Below are 21,401 nucleotides of genomic sequence, written 5' to 3' on the forward strand. Positions count from 1 at the left end.
ATTATTTGCTAAAAGCAGTGGATTATTAGCCTGCTCTATCATGAATAATCAAATCATCATCACAAAATAATTTTTCAGACTCTTGATCCGTTTTAATCCAATAGGAAAGGAATACATTTCCTCAAATCAATCGTTTGTCTTGGCCTATTCAAATTCATATTTTGGGATTAAATCGAGTAGAGTTTGACAATTTACGGTTAAATCATTTGTTCATTGGAATGCGCTTGTTTTATTAGATCTACTTTACCCGATGCGCTGCCCAAGTTAACGATTTCTAACAAGCGTGTGCCTCTCCTTTCAATTTGGCTCGTGCGTCCGGTTTGCGTCTTATGTCGTCGATGGCAAACACTGAAAAGAAAAAAAATGCCCGTTTTACCCTCCACCTTTAATCCCGTCAGTGAAATTTGGTCTCGTTTCTTCTTGTCTTGCTCTGACAGGCATGCATGCACCCCAATTTACCCTCGTGACGGGGGGGGCTCTAATCTACCCATCCGGCAGGGTTTGATCACAGGCCCGTGTCCTCGGTTCAATGAGACGCTTCATTAATTTTAATATGCGGAGTGTGCCAACAACTGGCAGGACCTCCTAGGCCTATACCCAACCTCACCACGTGTTACTGAAGCTCTCCAACTCGCAGACCAGTCTTCAATATATGTGTAGCCTATTATTGGTTTATTTACTGTTTTTTGGAGAGGCTGTGGTATGAAAAGCGTGGGTTACCGCAGTTACAATGTGCACGGAGAAAAAGGGTCACATTTCTTTAGTGGGCACCGCTAAACGGATTAGTTTAAGCACTGCGTCTGTGGCAAGTCAATTAGCCTGCTGTTAATGTCGCTTTTTAGACACATTTATTTATAATTATTTCACCCAAGGTTTTCCTCTCTTCTGTGAGCGTGAGGCTAGACCCGTGATTTCAAATATCAGGCCTACAAATCACTTTGTGAAGATATGAAGTTATTGTATTTGTAGGCAGGATATCTCACAAAGGCCAATATTATTTGATACAATTTATATTTCCCATGGTTGCAATTATCAAAAAGGTATGTTTTGACAGTTATTTTGAGCAGAAATAACAAGACATTCATAGCCTATGCTATGCTATGCCATTAGCCTAAATCTTAATAAAATAATGAATAGACAACGAGCTCTAAAAGTGGCCTGATCGCACTCCTCCCCAGAGCCAAGCCCCATGCACCCAGTAATCACTCAGATGGACCTAATCCACTTTTGATGAACTTGGTTAATAGACTTCCTGCTGACATTATCAAAGGGTTCCAACTCTATTCATTACGTGCACACGACCCTCGCCACGCCCATACCATCCTCACAAGCTCTGGCGTGTCGTCAATAAATGCTCCCCTCACACCCAAAACTTTAAGGGACGGGTCTAGAAGTTCAGTTACACGTCTGCACCGTTGAATCTATATTCAGGACAATGCCACGCCGCAAAAGTCTCTTTGTGCCATTTATCTCCAGAGACGCACACTCTGGTGCGGATTTGAAAGTGCAAGCGCATCGTATAGACGGTCCACATGGAGCTCTTGTGCAGACCAGTTGGATAGAAGAGAGGGCAGAGCGCAGGGGCAAGTGTGACCCGTGCGCTATTGTGGAGCTCAGATTGCCAAGGCTCAGATACATTGAGCAGGACCGGAGCACCATCGATAGAGCGCAAAGGCGTCGGCGTATGGCTGCAAACTCCCGCGAGAGGAGGAGGATGCTCGGGCTCAATGTCGCATTCGACCGCCTCAGGAGCGTCATCCCCAACCTGGAGAGCGACAAGAAGCTGTCCAAGTCAGAGACTCTTCAGATGGCGCAGATCTACATCTCGACGCTCAGCGAGTTGTTGCAGGACAGGCCCTGCGGCACGGAATTCAGCACCACTGAACTTGAGAGCACCGAGCAAGTGCGCACGGCCCCAACTGGCATGCCAACAGTGAACGATACAGCAGAAGACTCAACTGTTGAGCTACCTGGGCCAGGAACATTCGATACCGCATGTAGAGACAGTGGGAACTTGATGCGTGCGCCCTGCGAAGACCAGAAGACAGAGCTTAGAGGGTTTATGAACCTGTGGGAGAGAACTAGTGGCACAAAATAACTGGTTTTATTTGTTTGTGCTTCGTAATTGTTTATTTTTTTTCTCCATAAAAAACATGTTGATTCGTGTTTGATACCTTATGTAGATTATCTGGCTCAAGTAAAAACACATTTTAACAATTTGGCATCTGACTTTTTCTCCCCCTCACAGTTGAGTCTACTTTTGCATGTCTGAAAGTTATAGGGGCAGTTTATGCTGCATAAAAGAGCAATAGATTATTCCAAAACATGACACAAAAGTATCAGACACAGATGTACTGAAAGTAGCAATTTTTATTCAAGTTAAAATTATATACAAGTAACCAAAGACATTCTTGAAATTGGTACAAAGAGCATGTTCCTGCATTTGGCTTTTTACACCTTTTTAAATCTGTCTTTCAAATAACACAACTGAAAATGCTGTATAAAATAAATTGGATTGGATTCAGAAAAGTAGTCTACCATTTCTAAATTTCCAATATTTACAAAAGTATTTACATTGTTCCATCCATTTCCAGATTTGTGAATAAAGCTCTTGTAAACTTCAGAAGTGTTAATTAAGCCAAATTTTTTTTTTTCTTTCTTTTAAACGACTGGTGTGGCTCCCGACTACAGCGTACATCAGATTGAAATACAAGAGGCTTAACAGCTTAGAAAGTATCGATGAGGGTGTGTGCATGGAGATGGCTGAAGCTTTAATGTCTGCATGGCTGTGGGTGTGCGTGCACGTCTTAGAAGAGAAACAAAAACATGTCGTAAATATACAAAGGGGAATGAACGCAACTTTAGGAAATAAAAAGGGGGAAACTTCATCTCCCCAATTCTGTACATCTTAACCCCAAACAGCCCCACGACCGACTAACCTCCGCATTCAAGCTGGGATAAGAGGATTTTACAGTTTTATAGGAGAAAACTATGGGAAACAGCATATAACCAATGAATTAGCTGACAACGTCATGCAGCCGATAGCAGTCCCAATCAAGCCTGAATTGAACAAAACTGAGAACACTGGCTATGAAACAGGTTATATAATGGGCATCACATTATGAAACTCAGAACGGAGGGCGCATGGATACAGCAACCGTTAAACTGAGAGGCTCAGTTCATGAACAACAGCGCTCTTATCAATTCAAGTGCTTAAATTAAAAAGTTTGAAAAGCAAAAAAAAAATACTGTAGTCTTTTAGTCCAGTTGATTTTTTTGAGAAAAGCTTAAAAAGAAATTGCAGCATTGAAGAGAGGAGGAAGAATATAACTTAATGCCAGACTGGCATGTATTTATTCAGAAACAGAAAACCAACACTTATGTGTTCTACAGCCTTTAACAGCTAGCTGAAGCACTGTGGTGGTCATTCAGACCCAATAGTCTCTGCAGTACAAATTAAAGACAAACATCCATACTTTCCTGTTGGCCATAACCAATAATGATAAGGGGGGGGGTACAGACTAAATGATGTAGTTCTCTCACGTTAGTGAAAACTACAGATGAGGACCATTTCAGGTTTGTCCTTGAAGAACTACAATCTCCGAAAGTATCGACTTGGACAGAGGTGAGGTGCTCACCAAACTAGCAATTCTCTCATCCTCGCCACTCCATGTACTTCGAAACGGAAAGAAAATCTATTTGTTCATTTCTAAACCTTTTTACACCCTCCCCTCAACGACAGAGGGTTTTTAGAACACACACACACACAAAAAGGACAGTCGCGAAGGCAATAAAAGCGCTTCAGTGCAGTGGGGCCGTTGGGCTCTGGGGGCTTTCAGCATTTCAAAGCGGGCTGAGAGCTTTTGCTTTGTGTTTCTATTCCAGTTGTGTGGGTCACTGCTGAATGCTTTCTTTGCATTCAGAGGGAGGGGGGGGGGTTCAGGCACACAGGCACTTTGATGACAAATCGGAAGTAAACAGAGGAGGGAGGCAGGGAGAGAGACATCTTTTACAGCAGGCAGAAAAAACAATGGAGGATGTGGCAGATGTAGCAAGAAGGCAACATATCGATTTGGGATACAAGGAGTTTTTATATAAATGTACAACCTTAATAGCACAATTGGGGGTATCGAATGAAGAAAAAGGGTCACAAACCCCCCCCCCCCCAAAAAAAAAAAAAAATCGGCATTTAATGAATATCATTCTGAGAATCATAAATTACAATTTCGTGAGGGAACAGAGGAAAAAAAACTGTTTGGAACACAGAACGTCTAGAATATAAACGGAAGGTTGTTCTCATCTTCTGTTATCTGCTCAGAGTTCTCCTGTTCCAAACAGACAGGAGTGGTGGAATGCTGAAACAGTGCTTCAGGCCTCGCGTGTTTGAAGGGAGGCCATCACAGTATGTATAGTGAACGTGGTGTTGACGATGATGAAGATAGGTGGTTGTTATTAGCAGGCTGTGTGTGTGTGTGTGTGTGTGTGTGTGTGTCTGGACTTGGGTCTACCCAACTGTCCTGGTCTCTGTGTGAGGCGAGCAGTCAGCCCCCAGTGTGGTCCCTCCCCACAGAGTCAGGTCTCTAACAGTGCTCCAGATAGTCAATGACCCGAGAGATGGACTTCTGCCCTGCGGTGCCCACATCACACTGTGGAGAGAGCGATGAGAGGGAGGGAGGGAAAGAACGATAGAGCAAAGGTCAGTTACCACACACACTCGCTCCACACAAATCCCTATTCAGATACAAGGCTACAGGGGCCAGACTGGGATATTAGTCATTAGCCTGTACAAGCTCACTGACATAGAGGCCACAATAAAGACCTTTAAGCAGACACTTGTAGGAAGACATTTTATTTTTTTAAATGTGAGAGAACTTACTGTAAGATTCATGAAATTTAGGAACTTCTTGAGCATTTCTGTCATTATTGAGAAATCTCCTTTGGGCAGGTTTTCCCTCACAGTAGTCACATTCATCTGAAAGAGAAGACAATGAAGCGACACAGAATCCTTTGTTAGTTCTACTCACATTTCCAACCTCTGATGAAATAAACCACAACAGGCAGATGCATCACGTTGTGTCAGATAACAGTAATTCTAGTGATAAACAAATGTCCGTATCATCTCAGAGGGAAAACAAGCCGTCACTGTAACCATCCAATCCAAGGTTGGCCGTGTGCAGTAGATTACATGCTGGGTGTCGACGAACGGTGGTGATGCATGTAGAATTGTCGGGGGAAAATTAAAATAAAATGATTTCCAAATGTTCTGTGGTCAGAGGCGCTAGGATGGCCGATCCACTGCTTTTAAGTACACTCAGCCGTCCATTGCTCTGGTGTTTCCTCTTGAAAGCAGTATTCAGGCAAGTTAAGGCTAAAACTTCTGAATTCATTTAATTGAAAACATATCCAGTCCTATAGTGAAGCTAAACCTTTTTTGGTTTTATTTTAAAGGAGTGGGACACCCTACTCCCCACATATTTTTGGGTGTTTTATTGGGGAGGACAGTGATAGAGTTAACGTAGGGGAGAGCACTACAAGAGCAATGAGCCGGATTCAAATCCATGCTGGAAGCTGTATGTCTTTCATAGGCAGCTACTTAGACCGCTAGACCAGGCAGGCTACAACCATTTTGTTTTACAAGACAAACAGAAGTCTGAGGTGTGACCTTCCCGAGTTAAAACACAGAGCCCCTGTCCAGATTAAAACTACAGCCTGGGATCGGTAGAGGTTTATCAGAGAGAGATAATGACCGTGGCACAATCAATCACAACCTAACGGCCCATTGGGAGAGACCGTGAGAGAGAGTCCATTACTAGAGATGCACTAAGCTCTCAAGGCATCATTGAATCGCTAATAACAATCTTCAAAAGAGAAAAAGGCCATTAAAGCAGGGATAAAAATCAACTCCGCTTTTATTTTCCTCTCGACAGTCGGCCGTGAAACTTTTAAGACCGCAATTCTGAAGGAAAACATTGATGGTCCCTGAAAGGCTTTAAAATGACGGATGTTCACTGCCGATGTTCGAACGAGGCGTCGCTGACGAGTCTGTGTCTTAATGATGATGTGGGTTGGGCACATTGGAAAAGAACAGAATATCCAGAAATGTATACGTAACGGGCGACCTCAGCACTAGCCAAGTGCATCTGTACACAATGGATTCGTTTGCCTTCCCTACCTCTGGAAAATAGCGTCTGCTAAATTACCAAAATGGTACGGAAAACGTAGCCTAAATCTGTGCGTCTAGTGAACAATCCCAAACCAGGTCCATTATGTAATGATGGAACTGTTATTACAGAAAACTTTTTTGTTATATCTTTGATTCATCTCTTTTATTGCCTTCTGTTTTTAATTTTTATATATATATATTTTTATCTTCTTCATTTGAATGACTTCTTTTGAAATGCACTTTATATCAAATTTTAATTTGATTATGTAGAGAAGCCGTGGTGCTCAGAACGTCAGGAAAGTTGCCTTACCGGACTCCCCTGGCAGAGACAGCCCAGTAGCAGAGCAGTGTAGGAGGCCACGATGCTGTCCTCCATGTGCTTCCCAGCATGCTGCAGAGCTGCAGGGGGAGGAGAAAGAGTCGCCAATATTACTACAACATCCGATTCAGCAATGCCTCATTTATAATCCAAAACATAGGTTCTACTCAATCTCTTTTCAGAGTTACCTAATGTCAGTATGGATCTATTACATTAGCCTTGGTTAGTTAGTTAAACTTTGTTTTTATTTATTTAGCCTTTATTTAACCAGGTAGGACATTACCTTTGGTAAGGTCTAGCTCCTCGTTTTCCTCCTCTTTCTTGGCCTTCTCCTTCTCGCTGACGGTGTTGGTGTTGTTGTTCTCCGAGGCCACCCACTGGATCTCGCCACCAGACTCCTGCCACTCGCCGCTCTGGTCCAGCTTGGGTTTGGGCACGTCGTTGATGAAGTCATCCGTCTCCGCCTCTGCCGCTATGGCCGCTTGCTCCCGCTGGAGGAAGAGCTGAGGGCGCAAAAACGCATACGGTCAGAAAGGTTTGCGCTTGCATGTAATCAGTTCATCCACCCTTCCAGATCTATGCCTACGAGATCGTATAATGCTCACTGAAAATGTATGCGGTCTCTACACAACCTGACCTATGAACACACACACACAGGCTCTCTAACCCACCTGCACCAGGGCAGCGATGGCAGTGAGCGATCCTTCCGTCTTGAGCTCCTCTTTGTCAGCCACCAGGACAGAGTTGAAGGGAGCTCCTCCGTCCATCTCCATCTCCATCAGACAGTGGCGGTTCCTGGCACTGTACTCCACCAGGTTGATCAGCAGACCCAGACCCTGCATGGAGAACCATCACACTTGAGACATACACACGCCTAGAGTACCATCACCAAGACCCAGACCCTGCAGTCACCAGTTGCATCCTAAATTACACCCTCTATGGGTCCAGGTCAAAAGTAGTGCACTTTAAAGGAGACAATCCCACCTCAAAATGGACATACACTCCAATATCATCCCCTACACTTAGACCCTCATCTATCAACTATGTCGAGTTGAAACATATTCAAGTAAGTTCCTTAGAGGGATGGTAATAGAACTGGGGACAAGAACAACAAGAAAAATCTAGGAAGTCAGGGCCCGTATTCATAAAGCGTCTCAGAGTTTGAGTGCTGATCTAGGATCAGTTACCTTTCAGATCACAATGATCCCAATTACATGGACTGGAGAGACCTGATGCTAGATATCCTACTCCGAGACACTTTATAAATATGGGCCCTGGAAACCCATCTAACCAAAGCCATGGCTGCAATGTGATACTTGGGTAATGATGATGCTCACCAGTACTCGGATGTCGAACCTCCTCTCCTGATGAAGGTACTGTGGGACGCGGAGCACACAGTTCAAAGCTGTCATGATCATGTCCTCCTGCTCGCCTGTCTTCGTGCTTCCCCACTCTACACACACAAGGGGTAGAACAAACAGCTGTGACGATACCAGTACGGCGATATTTTCTCCATGGCAAAAATGAAAACATGAAGTAGACCAAACTATTTGGTCCTTTAAAAACCGGCTGTTAGTAAAATATTGTGTGCTATAGCTTGGAAAATAAATAAAGATGTGAATCACGATGACAATGTTTGTTTCCAACATTAGAGCTGTTTTCCTGAAGAAGTTAAATCTGCTTTGTGTTATGACTCCTTGCCATGATGCTAACAAGTGCGGCGATACTGGTATTGCCCCGACCCTCGTAAAACAAAGTTACGACGGGACCTCAACAGTTATGTGCACAACACATTTTTGGGAAGCTGAATGTCTTTAGGTGTCATCTTAAAGCACTTCTATGAACGAGCGGCGAGTGCACAACGTAGTGTAGGTATTAGAGATTCTGGGTTCGAGTCCAGGCTCTGTCGCGATTCGGGAGACCCATGGGGCGGCGCACAATTGGCCCAGCATCGTCCGGGTTAGGGGAGGGTTTGGCCGGCAGGGATGTCCTTGTCCCATCGCGCACTAGCGACTCCTGTGGCTGGCCTGGCGCAGTGCACGCTGACACAGTCGCCAGGTATTTCCTCCGACGCATTGGTGCGGCTGGCTTTCCGGGTTAAGTGGGCATTGTGTCAAGAAGCAGTGTGGTTTGGTTGGGTTGTGTTTCGGAGGACGAACGGCTGTCGACCTTCGCCTCTCCTGAGTCCGTACGGAAGTTGCAGTGATGAGACAATTGGATACCACGAAATTGAGGAGAAAAAAGGGATACAAAATAAAACAAAAAAAAGATAGTGTAGGTATGCAAATTTACTCAATAACCATAATTGACGACCACCGCAGTGGCATTGGCCCTGTCTGGTCAATCTATATCCACATGATACTGTGTGAGACCCCTTTTGGGGACCGTGTGTGTGTGTAGCTCTCACCATTGTCATGGGTGAGGTTGAGCAGCACGCCGATGATGGCCTTCATGCAGTCCTCCACGGCCTTACCCACATTGCTGTGGCTGGCGTATGGCAGGGCGGTGCCCGCCGAGCACAGGGCACTGTTCACCCCAGTCTCCTGGCTGTAGCGCTGGATCATCTCCTCGCAGTGCCACAGGGCCCTGTCAACAACACACAGGGGCAATGGGTTAGCAATGGGTTAGCACGCCCGCATGCTTCCCATCCGAAACGGTTTGTGCATATGTTATGACGACATTGTGACGTTTTTGTTTGTTTGGGTCTTCGGCAAGTTTTTTCCCCCCGCCTGTTCGTGTACACATTTTTCTCGAGGCAAGCCAAAAGGTCAGTAGCCGAAGTGCACGCCCCTTTATCGGTGATTGGTTAACAACAGTAAGGATTCTTCAAATAGGTGTTTAGCAAGAGACTAATTGTTTTCATTAACATATTTCACTTGAGAAATACTGCGCCAAACATCCTAGATGCAAAAGTGCACAACTAAGAGCCAAATTACATTTTTCTTGAGTTATCTTAGATCAATTCGGACTATTTTAAAGCTATGGCGTCTCAAGAGGGACAAAATACTATTGCCGCTTTTTAAATTTGTTTTTCAAGTTAAGGTCTTTTAAGGGAGTATATACGAGCACACTCAATTGGTTAAAATGGCGACACCAATAAGTAATTAATTGATGTATCAAGTCAAGCACAACATCGGTATTGAACTAGAGGTACTCGGCTATATAGCCAATTTCCATTTATGGTCCCTTATGCCAATGTCTATTCAAGCTTGATAGTTTCTCATTTTGGCATTGAACTTATAACCTGCCGATGTCGTGCTGGGAAAGAACAGTCTTCATATTTGATGGGAGGATCTTTTGATTGACAAAAGACTGGACTGAAAGTATACGGAATCAGGCTCTGGAAGGACTTTCACACAGAATTAAAACACTAACAGAGTGCGTCTGGAAAATAAGCTTTAAAAAAAGTCAAAAAGGGCAACAATTCTTCCTATGAGATTGTTGTATTATTCAGAGACCGCGATGGTACATGGGAAACAGGCCCGCAGAAGATACAAAAGCAATAACACACGTCTCTAGTGTTTCTCTTCGCATATAGACATATGCCCTACACCATTAGTCAGACAACATCCCCGCCAATACCTTTGAAAAAGGCAGTGTGCAGCGGGAGAGAACAGAGCGTAAATTTAACCTATAACAAAAAGGTTAGCAACAGCCGTGCACACCGGCTGCATGGCTAACCAGAAGCAAAACAGCTTCATGCAAAATAGCAAAATAATGAGATTAGAGATAATGGGGGTCATTTATTATTAAGGCAGAGAGGAGAGCGGAGGAAGAGTTCATTCATTAGAGTGGGGGGGGTGGGCGGTTGTTAATGAGGGCATCTGAGCTGCTGTGTGGCTCGACCCCTCTGATTTCCCCCCCCCCGTAATTGAATTAGCGCAGCCGCGATCAATGCGGCTAGTGAATCCTCTGTGTAAAATCTGACAGCGGTTCTTTCTTTTACCCAGTCGGAGAGGCCTCCTGGCTGGGGGAGCAAGGGGAGTTCACCAAGGGTGAGGCAGGGGTTAGGAACCAGAGCAGGGCGGTAAGGGTCCCGGCTGCAGTCAACGCACCCTGCCTGGGACGAGGCTAATTCAGTTAAAGACGGAAGAGTTTAAACAGATAAGTGGCTGTGGTGGAACGAGGCGGGTGGGGGACTGGGACGCTTGGAGGGTGGCTGACCCTTACAAGGGGAGAGAAATGGGGGTATTGATGGAGGGCTGATGGGTCCAGCGGGGGCACAGAAGTGGCAGAGTTTGCTTTACAGAGGGGAACACGGACAGGGCGAGGGCGGATGCTGTGATTGACAGTGTTAAAAATGTGGAAACTACAAAACAGAGCCCTGATGAAAATGGACATTTCCCCATGTTTCTCATAGAGCTCCACACAGAAACTTTTGTGCATGAATTATCCTTGCGATATAACCTGTCAGTGAGGAGTCAAGTGCATTTCAAATCAAATCTAAAAAGGCAAAGAAGATCTATGTGAATTCTTGGAATGGGATGGAAAAAAGCTGTGTAAACTTAAAAGACTAAAGACATTTGAAGTATGCAGAAAAGATAACGAAACAATTTTTTAATAAAATCTTTGAGCACTAACAATCACCAAAATAAAAGCTAGACGGTCAAATCAATGATTTTAGCAATATATATTTTGTTATTATGTTTGAGCAAAAGACCAAGCATTAAACATGGAAAAATGCATAGAATTGCAGGACATTTGCTTAAACTGCAAAATTCTCTCTCAGCTCTATTAACGTGGGCCTTAAATTCTCTAAAAAGGCTGACCGCGCCCCCTGCCACAATGGCCACCTACGACCCTGTTTGATCCTGAAATAACCCCTGATGGCAGCAGTATTCTAAGTCTGCAGCTGTAAAGGCAGATAGGAGTCAGTGGCTCCTGAAGCAGTCAACTGTGGAAGGAGGGGAGATCCACCAAACTGATGCATTGAATCAGCACTGCTACCAATCAAACTCAATGATGCCGTCTGGTGATACAGGACTGTGTGTGTGTGTGTGTGTTCCTTCGCGCTCATACAGGACACTCACTTGGCTGAGGAGCAGATAAGCTGAGAGTCCTTATAAGCAATCAGGTAGCCCTGGTTCTCTGGGTTGTGAACAGTTACCTGCACAAATCAACAAGACACAGAGAAAGTTAATTAGACAGGGAATTCAATGCATTAACAGTTCATCTCAAATCAAGAGCACACAGAGCCCCCCTATAGGGGACTCACATTGGATTTACAGACTTGAGTTTGATCAGTAATCTAACCCCAGCAACCTGCTATCTAAATATACACTGTACTCTGGCTGAAAGTGAAACAGAGCACAACTGCAGGCTTAGAGGGGCTGGGCAGCTGTTACAAAGATCAACATTTCCCATCAATACTTTATAACTGATATTAAAGACACGCTTCGGGAATTTTTGCGACTCGTGAGTATTTTTTTTTAACCTCCCGGTTTGGCCTGGATGTGTCGATGTGTAGTTCATACATGCATAATCTATGAGCAGACTTACTGTTTTACCTCAATCAGCCACAAAATCACTAGTTTGAAAGCGACTGTTTACTGGAAGCTGTACGGCGCCATTTTCCCTACATTAACCCTCGTGGGCCAGCCCCCTAGCAATTCGAGTTCCAGCCAATGAGAATCAGTCCCTTGTCATTTGAGTCACAGCTAGCAAGATGCACACAGCAGAGCTGAAAGAGAGCAATGAAGTGGTGCACATATCTGCACGTGTGACGTAGTACGCAATTTGAGGATCACATTTGACTCATGAGCGCTACTTTCAGAACTACTGGCAAAAAAGTACCGGAGAATATCTTTACATAAGATATAGTAAGGGCTATGACTGACCCTGATTATGAATTTATGTAATTTTCAGCCTTCTAGTAGTCAGAAGTGTTGTCCAACACAGTAGTGTGTGTGTGTGTGTGTGTGTGTGTGTGTGTGTGTGTGTGTGTGTGTGTGTGTGTGTGTGTGTGTGTGTGTGTGTGTGTACACGTTCTCCTACCTCATCAGAACTACAATGTCTTAACATGTCACCAGAATTTGGGCTGGGCGATATATCAAATTCATTTGAATTCATGTTTCAGCACAATGTTTCAAATCTCCTCGACTCCTTCTGTGCTGTATGCACCTTCCCACACAGACACCAAGCCCCTCCCCCTGCCACTCACAACGAGACGAAAGATCACCTCTTCCTCCATTTGAGGCTTTGTCCGACATAAAAATGGGTCATATGGACACCCAAGCACGTTGAGACATTTCACTGTAATGGAGAAGTTACCCTTTGTAACGATACCCTTAAGTCTCAACTCCCAAAACGTACAACAGAGCAGACCCTACAAAGACAAGAGTATCTTTATTTTTTTAATTAACGATTTTCTTTCTTTTATAAACAATATTAAAACACACACATACAAAACGACAACGTCATACAAACGTCAACTACATCACACCTGCCCAGACCACACGAGCACATACAGCCACGTGGCCTGAAACGCCACCATTTTGTCTCTCTTCGTAGGCCACGCACTTTCTATATCTAAATAGCTCATTTGATTTTTCCATTGTGTTAATGATGGCGGATTGATTGATTACCACTTTTTTTAGTATTAGACGGGAGTATCAATTAACATGATTGTGGAAAACGCATGATCGGTTTGTCGTACGCGGCGTTGCAGTACCACTTACAGATAGCAGCATTTTAGCCACAGACTTATGTGCTAAACAATCTAGTCTGTGTTTTAGAAATGTGAAATGAGCATCAAAAGATGCATTTGTATAAGGATTTGGCAACTCGTTCTCATTCTGAGAAGCAAAAGCATCTTCGGATCCAGGTAGATGTTCAAATCAAGTGACCCATCAAAACAAGAACAGATGGAGACGGACAGGAGGGTGTATTCATAAAAGTTCAACTGTTCTAACTTGTTGGCAAACAAATAGATCCAATTTGGCTGGACTTTAAATATAAAGATCAGCTGGCTACTGACTAGTAGTGGGCTTGTGCTTGAGAGGTTGTTTATGAGACCTGTGTTAATGTTCTATAATGCCTGTTACCAGAAGTTGGCCATTATTAGTGGATGTGCAGAGTTCTGGATACATTTGTAATGAAAAGGGCATTTTCATATAAAGACTTGAAAGCCAGATTAGTGATTATTGCCACAAAGCAGGTTCAAATGATAAAATAAGTAAATGATTAGTGGGTCTTATGGTTGAAGGCTTATATTTAGCCTAAGTAGAATTTTACAAGCCCTGAATTCATGATATTATTCCCAACTGTTTGAAATGCAGTGTATTGACCTTTAACTGTGCAACAAAAGCTTGTAAAAATAAATTGATTTTAGGCCATGTCGCCCAGCCCTAACCAGAATGTCCTGACAAGGTAGGAAAACAAGAAATAACATTTTAGAAAAGGACTTTTTTCATGTCCTGAATTTGTTAAAAGGCTTTCTTAGGCTTAAGGGTCAGGGAACAATAGGTTTTTGAATGGGAATATATTTTTACTCGCCACAAAGTACAGAAAATTCACAAAAACAAAGCTGTGTGTGTGTGTGTGTGTGTGTACTCACGCTCTCCAGCACACGTAGACACCTCTCGGCTCCCCACAGCGATGCCACCAGCTTCTCCTTGTCATCCTCGTGGCTCAGGTTCTCCACACATTCTTTCACTGCAGGAAACAAGATGGTTCAACCACTCAACCCCATCAATCAGGTTAGAATATAAATTCCAAAAATGGAAACGCCATTGACGAGCCATGACCTCAACCCCATTGAACACCTTTTGAATGAATTGGAACGCCGACTTCGGGCAAAGCCTAATCGCCCAACATCAGTGCCCGACCTCACTAATGCTCTTGCGGCTGAATGGAAGTCCCCGCAGCAATTTCCAACATCTAGTGGAAAGCCTTCCCAGAAGAGTAGAGGCTGTTATAGCAGCAAAGGGGGGGGGACCAACTCCATATTAATGTACATGATTTTGGAAAGATGTTCGACGAGCAGGCGTCCACATACACTGCATGACCAAAAGTATAATTTTTGGTTGTTGCATCAGCTGCGTCTCAATCCACCACATCTGCCGATGTCGGCCATCGGCCATCCACATTTGCGGTGAAAGGTGGCAGAGCTACGGCAGTATTAGTGAGACCATGAGACATCCAGAAAATTGTTGACGAAAACGTCCAGTGTTCAAAGGGTTTGGTCTACAAACTAATATGACCACTACGGAAAGACGACCCTCACGAACACAATGGTGTTCTCCATTTTGCTCTACGACCCCAACATGCATCACGGGACTTGTCTAAAGTCGGCACCGCCGATCTGCCAACATCTGTCTGTAGCGTCAGAACTGTTTGGGATACACACTAATATGACCCGCCTGTGGAAAGTGGAGACTCTCACGAAACACGTCGGTTGTTTTGGTCTTGCACGCCCACAAGCCTCGTCTGAAAGTAGCCCTGTACCTGTTAAAATGTTTTATGGAAGTACACAAAACATTAGGAACACCTGCTCTCTCCATGAGATTGACCAGGTGAAAGCTATGATCCCTAATTGATGTCACCTTTTAAATCCAATTCAAATCATTGCAGGGCTCCCGAGTGGCGCAGCGGTCTAAGGCACTGCATCTCAGTGCAAGAGGCGTCACGACAGTCCCTGGTTCGAATCCAGGCTGTATCACATCCGGCCGTGATTGGGAGTCCCATAGTGCCTTTGAACGGGGTATGGTAGTAGGTGCACGGGTTTGCGTGTGTTAACGGCAACGCTGCTGGGTTGTTCACACTCAACAGTTTCCCCTGTGTATCTAGAATGGTCCACCCCCCAAAGGACATCCAGCCAACTTGACACAACTGTGGGAAGCATTGGAGTCAACATGGGCCAGCATCCCTGTGGAAAGCTTTCGACACATTGTAGAGTCCATGCACCAAGGAATTCAGGCTGTTCTGAGGGAAAAAAGGGTTGCAACTCAATATTAGGAAGGTGTTCCTAATGTTTTGTACACTCAGTGTATATGGAATTAGCTCAGTGCCAAAAAAAAAGGGGTTAAATATGTTAAAATATAAATTTCAAAAATCCTGGTCTTATCGCTCTCAGATATAGGACATAGCCTTTTGACTGTTTTTCCAAGTATGAATCGGTTATTCAATGCGTTTCTATGGGCAAGACAAATTCAATGTTTAATCAAATATTCAAATATTTTATTTTTTTGAAACCTGCAAACTCATTCCTTGGAGGGCCTAGCGTCTACAGGTGTTAGTTTTCTCCTTTCAATGAAGCCCTAAACAATCAGGAGTGGGGAGTTCCTTAATAATCAATAACCTTAATTCAATCAATCACGTACAAGGTAGGAGTGAAAACCCACAGACACTCGACCCTCCGTGGAATGAGTTTGACACCTGAACTTCAAAATCAAATAACTAAACGATCCTTGGTATCACCATCTTAAAATAATTATATATATATATAATTATATATATATATATGTTAGTTTAGTAGAACCCCCCTGCCGGCTTAGACTCTTGGGGGTTAACCATGACTGCTCCTGTAAGATAAGACCGCCTGCTAAATGACTCAAATGATATCTAGGTCTAGCTTACCTTTATCCACTATATGGTCCAGGCCTCCCAGGAGCCTAAGCTCCTCTTTAAACCAGTCCCCAGCCCGCTTGGAGGTCAGCGATAACAAGGTCTCCATGGCTAAATGCCCCGTCTGCGCACACTACACACAGGGAATAATGAAAATACACTTACTTCACACACACGCACAGGGTATAAGTAGACATGACTGACTCGGTGTGTTGTGATTCAAAGATGCTAACTATGACAGACGATAACAGGGTGAGGAATTGGAAGGAAAAAAACATATTTCCTTCCTCCCAGTGATGGGAGTCAGGAGAAATCTAGATTGCATGTAGAGTTCGGGTCCACCCACAACAATAGACATCTTGAATTTCACTGTCGATAGAGATATTAATCATGAAAGTGTTAGCTTCTAACATTAAACATTTTAAAACAAACTGTTGAGCTCAAACGATAAGCGAACATTCAGTTCTTCCACCAACTTTCAATCAGACTCTCTAATGATTAATTCAACATGGACGCTTACAGAAATATAAAAGAGAGTGAGTCCCTGTGATTATTCCGAAGAGAGACCACTTGAATTCATCAAAATCAGTTGGGGGGGAGCCTTGAGGCGAATGGTCAGTCTGCTCTCTATGAAGAATAGGGCTTCATCCCAAATATCACCCTATTCCCTACATAGTGCACTACTTTTGACCAGAGCCCTATGGGTGACATTTGGGACACCGACTAGAAAATCAGTGGAGAGGATATTTATAGAAGGAAAGGAAACCAAAAGGCTAAAAATCCAGATATCAAGGGCCCCGTCATCACGTCGTCAGATTAAACCTGGTGTTAAATGCTGTGCAGTATCGCCAGTCCCAATTCAAATACATTATTTCCATTGGCTCTAACGTGCAAAGCCATTGTGTGTCAGGGGCGACTGTTCATCTCTCTCTACAAGGGGATATGTTATCATTTCACAAACAAAAGTCATGTTTTTTTGGTGACCATCACAGAGACCTCTCATTGCATCAATCAAGCAGTGTTTTTCCCCCAACAATGCTGAAATAATTATTCAAAACCTACAGTGGCGACGGCCATTAGAGGAGCCAAAGCAGGAAGATTATTAACGTAAATCCAAGATTACATCTACACAACACCTGCTAATCCATACTGGTTTAAGGCCTACATTTAAACCTCTAGTAGTCCATCTGCCGCAGGACAGAGGGGGAGGAGAAGAGTTAGAGATAGACGGGGAGAAAACGAGGAGGAAAGAGAGTCTCGGGCTCTGAGCTACAGCTAGTCTCCATCCTGTAAGCATAGACCAGGGTTATATTCATTAGGCACCCCCCCCCCCCAAAAAAAATAACTGGCCTGAAACGGGGAGGGACTACCTGAACTTGTCCAACAACTAATTTTTGTTTTCCGTTGCATACCCTAATGAATATGACCTAAGGTAGACTCTCTCTAGGGAACCCGTACCGTGATGTTCTCCAGGTCCAGGTGCTTGTTGTGCACCGTGTCGCACAGCTTGCGGATCTTCTCCTTGACCTTTGACATCTCCTTGGCAGTGAGCTGGTTGTCCTTGGACACAGAGTGGTCCCCCTCCAGCTCCAGCAGGCGGATCATCAGGTCTAGACTGGCCCGGTCCAGGTCCATGTTGAGTCGGTCTCGGCTCAGGATGTACATCAGACTGGCCGTACACAGGGAGAGGTTCTGGGAGATGGGGGGAGTAACAGAGAGAGGAAATAGTATACGTGAACCTGATATCCGGATTTTAAGTTGTGTCACTAACACAGGTTGTGTTACTAAGCGCCAATGCCGTTTGTCACTTGGCAGGCTCGTGTTAAAGGTTTGAGCTTCAATACTGATCTGACAGAAACCAAGTCAAGTCAGCCACAATCTATGGAGGAGCAGCCTTAACTTACCGGGTGCTGTGGGGCATCGTTGAGAGTCTTGAAGACCTGGGCCACCTTCCCTCTGGCCCGCAGGTGCATTCTGAAGCTGGGCATGGCACACCTGGTGGCCAGGCTAATGATACTGCAGGAGAGGAGAGATGAATAAAGTTGAATTGAACAGAGAAGAGGGTCACTCTTCTGCTAGATCATCGTCTAGTTTGCCATCGTCTGATGGGAAAGGCAGTGCTGCGAGGAAAACCGTGTCGTTAACCGCAGACCTAGGATCAGATGAACCTTCACTTAATCATTATTTTAAAGCTGGAATCCTTGAAGTGAAACTCTAGCCTCTGTTTCACCTCATTTACTTACAAAGGCACATCTCAATAGGCGGTCCTGGTATGTCATGACCGTAAAAGTTCAACAATCAATGTCAAAGGATGTCTAATGGTGAAACTGCCACATCCGTTTGCAATATTACAACAAAGTTAGTGCAAACACTTTCCCCCCTGACATCATTGACAAAACAGCAGAATACGCACTCGAATTGTCATTCCCAAGTCGTGCGACGCTCCTCACCTCCACATTGTCCACAAAACAAAAACAATAAGAACGGCCATGGGGCGGACAGTGGTGTCGTTTCCCCTACTGCGGATTCCATCTTTAACCATCAATGAGATGCCAAAGAATCTGACCCCGTATCAGTAGTTAAAACATTAACTAGCAGCTAGTCTTACCTAAGGCAGCGTGTGTTGAGGGGCTGGCCACTCTTCAAGCCAGTGGCCAGGTACTCAAAGTCATCGGTGAACTCCTGGTTCTCGCCAAACTCCACCACGTCGTTGAAGTGCTTGACATGCTGGACTACTGTGTATAGCTGGAACAAAGTGTTGATGTCAATGTCAATGCATGCTGGGCTCATTAACTCACATGGTACAATGCATTCGTACGGTATTCATACCCTTTCTACACATTTTGTTGCATTACAGCCTTATTCTAAAATTGATTAAATAAAACATCCTCAATCTACACACAACACTCCATAAAGACAGTGAAAACTGGATTGTAGAAAAGTAATCAAAATTAAATTAAAATAACTTATTTACGTAAGTATTCAGACCCTTTGCTATGAGAGTCAAAATTGAGCTCAGGTGCATCCTGTTTCCATTGATCATCCTTGAGATGTTTCTACAACGTGATTGGAGTCCACCTGTGGTAAATTCAATTGACGGGACATTATTTCAAAAAGCACATACCTGTCGATATAAGGTCCCACAGTTGACAGTGCATGTCAGAGCAAGCAATGAGGTCGAAGTAATTGGTCGTAGACCTACGAGACCAGATTGTGTCGAGGTACAGATCTGGGGAAGGGTACCAAAACATTTCTGCAGCATTGAAGGTTCCTAAGAACACAGTGGCATCCATCATTCTTAAATGGAAGAAGTTTGGAACCACCAAGATTCTTCCTAGAGCTGCCCGCTTTGCCAAACTGAGCAATCGGGGGAGAAGGGCCTTGGTCAGGGAGGTGACCAAGAACCCAATGGTCACTCTGAATGAGCTCCAGAGTTCCTCTGTGGAGATGGGAGAACCTTCCAGAAGGACAAACATCTCTGCAGCACTCCACCAATCACGCCTTTATGGTCGAGTGGCCAGACGAAAGCCATTCTTCAGTAAAAGGAACATGACAGCCCGCTTGGAGTTTGACAAAAGGCACCTAAAGGACTCTCAGACCATGAGAACAAGATTCTCTGGTCTGATGAAACCAATACTGAAATCTTTGGCCTGAATGCCAAGCGTCACGTCTGGAGGAAACCTGGCACCATCCCTACAGTGAAGCATGGTGGCAGCATCATGCTGTGTGGATGTTTTTCAGCAGCAGGGACTGGGAGACTAGTCAGGTTTGAGGGAAAGATGAACGGAGCAAAGTAGAGATCCTTGATGAAAACCTGCTCCAGAGCGCTCAGGACCTCAGACTGGGGCAAACGTTCACCTTCCAACAGGACAACGACCCTAAGCACACAAGCAAGACATTGCAGGAGTGCCTTCGGGACAAGTCTCTGAATTTCCTTGAGTGGCCCAGCCATAGCCTGGACTTGAACCTGATCGAAAATCTCTGGAGAGAACTGAAAATAGCTGTGCAGCGATGCTCCCTATCCAACCTGACAGTTTGAGAGGACTTGCCAAGAAAAATGGGAGAAACTCCCCAAATACAGGCGTGCCAAGTCATACCCAAGAAGAATCGAGGCTGTAATTGCTGCCAAAGGAGTTTTAACAAAGTACTGAGTAAAGGGTCTGAACACTTCTGTAATGACAAAGTAAAAAACTGTTTTTGCTTTGTCATTATGGGGTAGTTTGTGTAGATTGCTGAGGGGATGTCTAGATTAGCGTAGATTTATTTTAGAATAAAGCTGTAACGTAAAAATGTGGAAAAAGTCAAGGGGTCCGAATACTTTCCGAATGAACAGTATATGTCCCAAATGACACTCTATTCAAAATATAGTAGTGCCCTAGTTAAAGTATAAGTGAATCGGGTGCAATTTCAGACACAGCCCAAATCCCCCTGATACAATGTAACAAACAATAAGGAACCATGCCATCATCACCAAGTTTCTCACACATATTAATTGTGTAACACATTTCCTTTAATAGTTACGCAACACACTTCAATTGTTAGCACGCTAATGACAAATTCTGATGTGGGGGGGGGGGAGTAGGGTAAGAGTTTGTGGATTCGCAGTGAATGTGAGGCAGGGATGAGGTAGATACTAGATCGAGCTAGAGAGCTCAGTCCTGCTATTCTTAGCATGAGAGCTATGCGCCCGCAGCCTGCCTTTTCGGTCGCGAGCCAAGTGTACAAGCACAAAAACAGCAAATGCTAACTGCAGGTGGAATTTAAGAACGTGGGATGCCCATTACGCTGTTCCTGATTATGCGACGGCCCACACTGCAGTTTCTAGCGGGGCTAATACTGCTTAGCATACAGACACCCCTCAGACTCATAAAATAACCAACTACAGATGGTTACATGAACCATTGTTTAGGGATTGAGGGATCCTGCAGTATATGGTCTTATAGGAAGGTGGAGTAATTGATGCACGGCCTCAGAATTCACTGTGGTTTGTTTCAAGAGTCTATATTTAAATAAGATGATCTACACCTGACCAAACCAGGTAGATATGATCAGGACTAAACTGATGGATCATCCATGAAATTGGTGCTATTGTTCAAATCCATTTTTAAACATTGTAGACCAGGGCCCATATTCATAAAGTGATCAAGGATCAGGTCCACCTGTCCATAAACATACTAATTATTATCTGGAAGGAAAAACTCATCCTAAAATCAGCACTCCTACTCTGAGGCTTGATCGACAGTTCCAGGGCAATATCTTGTGTTTTTATTTTATTCAACCTTCATTTAAGCATGGAGTCACTTACAGGCTGTGCTTTATAGATGCCAAGTTACAGACCACAGTGATGGGTTGATG

The 21,401-nt window shown here is 44.2% G+C and overlaps 2 protein-coding genes across 5 annotated transcripts in view; one reads left to right on the forward strand and one right to left on the reverse strand.

The window, feature by feature from the left end:
• Window positions 1-1,200: 1,200 nt before the first annotated feature.
• atoh1c (atonal bHLH transcription factor 1c) lies at window positions 1,201-2,217 on the forward strand. The gene has a single exon (XM_071410119.1). It carries the CDS (start codon window positions 1,436-1,438, stop codon window positions 2,096-2,098), a length of 663 nt encoding a protein of 220 aa, XP_071266220.1. The 5' UTR covers window positions 1,201-1,435; the 3' UTR covers window positions 2,099-2,217.
• Window positions 2,218-2,352: 135 nt separating this feature from the next.
• The window catches only part of LOC139580940 (wings apart-like protein homolog), a 52,827-nt gene continuing 33,778 nt past the window's right edge, over window positions 2,353-21,401 (reverse strand). For all 4 annotated transcript variants that reach the window (XM_071410114.1, XM_071410113.1, XM_071410117.1 and 1 more), the window contains 13 exons: window positions 18,655-18,791; window positions 17,951-18,062; window positions 17,505-17,738; window positions 16,059-16,170; window positions 14,038-14,135; window positions 11,513-11,589; window positions 8,890-9,068; window positions 7,820-7,935; window positions 7,154-7,318; window positions 6,766-6,985; window positions 6,474-6,562; window positions 4,877-4,972; window positions 2,353-4,646 (listed from right to left, as the gene is read on the reverse strand). In XM_071410114.1, coding sequence (XP_071266215.1) covers window positions 4,581-4,646; window positions 4,877-4,972; window positions 6,474-6,562; window positions 6,766-6,985; window positions 7,154-7,318; window positions 7,820-7,935; window positions 8,890-9,068; window positions 11,513-11,589; window positions 14,038-14,135; window positions 16,059-16,170; window positions 17,505-17,738; window positions 17,951-18,062; window positions 18,655-18,791 — 1,701 coding nt within the window. In that variant the 3' untranslated portion in view covers window positions 2,353-4,580. The remainder of the gene's footprint in view (window positions 4,647-4,876; window positions 4,973-6,473; window positions 6,563-6,765; window positions 6,986-7,153; window positions 7,319-7,819; window positions 7,936-8,889; window positions 9,069-11,512; window positions 11,590-14,037; window positions 14,136-16,058; window positions 16,171-17,504; window positions 17,739-17,950; window positions 18,063-18,654; window positions 18,792-21,401) is intronic.

Source organism: Salvelinus alpinus, chromosome 7, assembly GCF_045679555.1.
Source record: "Salvelinus alpinus chromosome 7, SLU_Salpinus.1, whole genome shotgun sequence".
NCBI classification, from domain to species: Eukaryota; Metazoa; Chordata; class Actinopteri; order Salmoniformes; family Salmonidae; genus Salvelinus; species Salvelinus alpinus.

Coding starts and splice junctions, on each gene's coding strand:
- atoh1c (XM_071410119.1), top strand. CDS start 1,436: ATGCCACGCCGCAAAAGTCTCTTTGTGCCATTTATCTCCAGAGACGCA.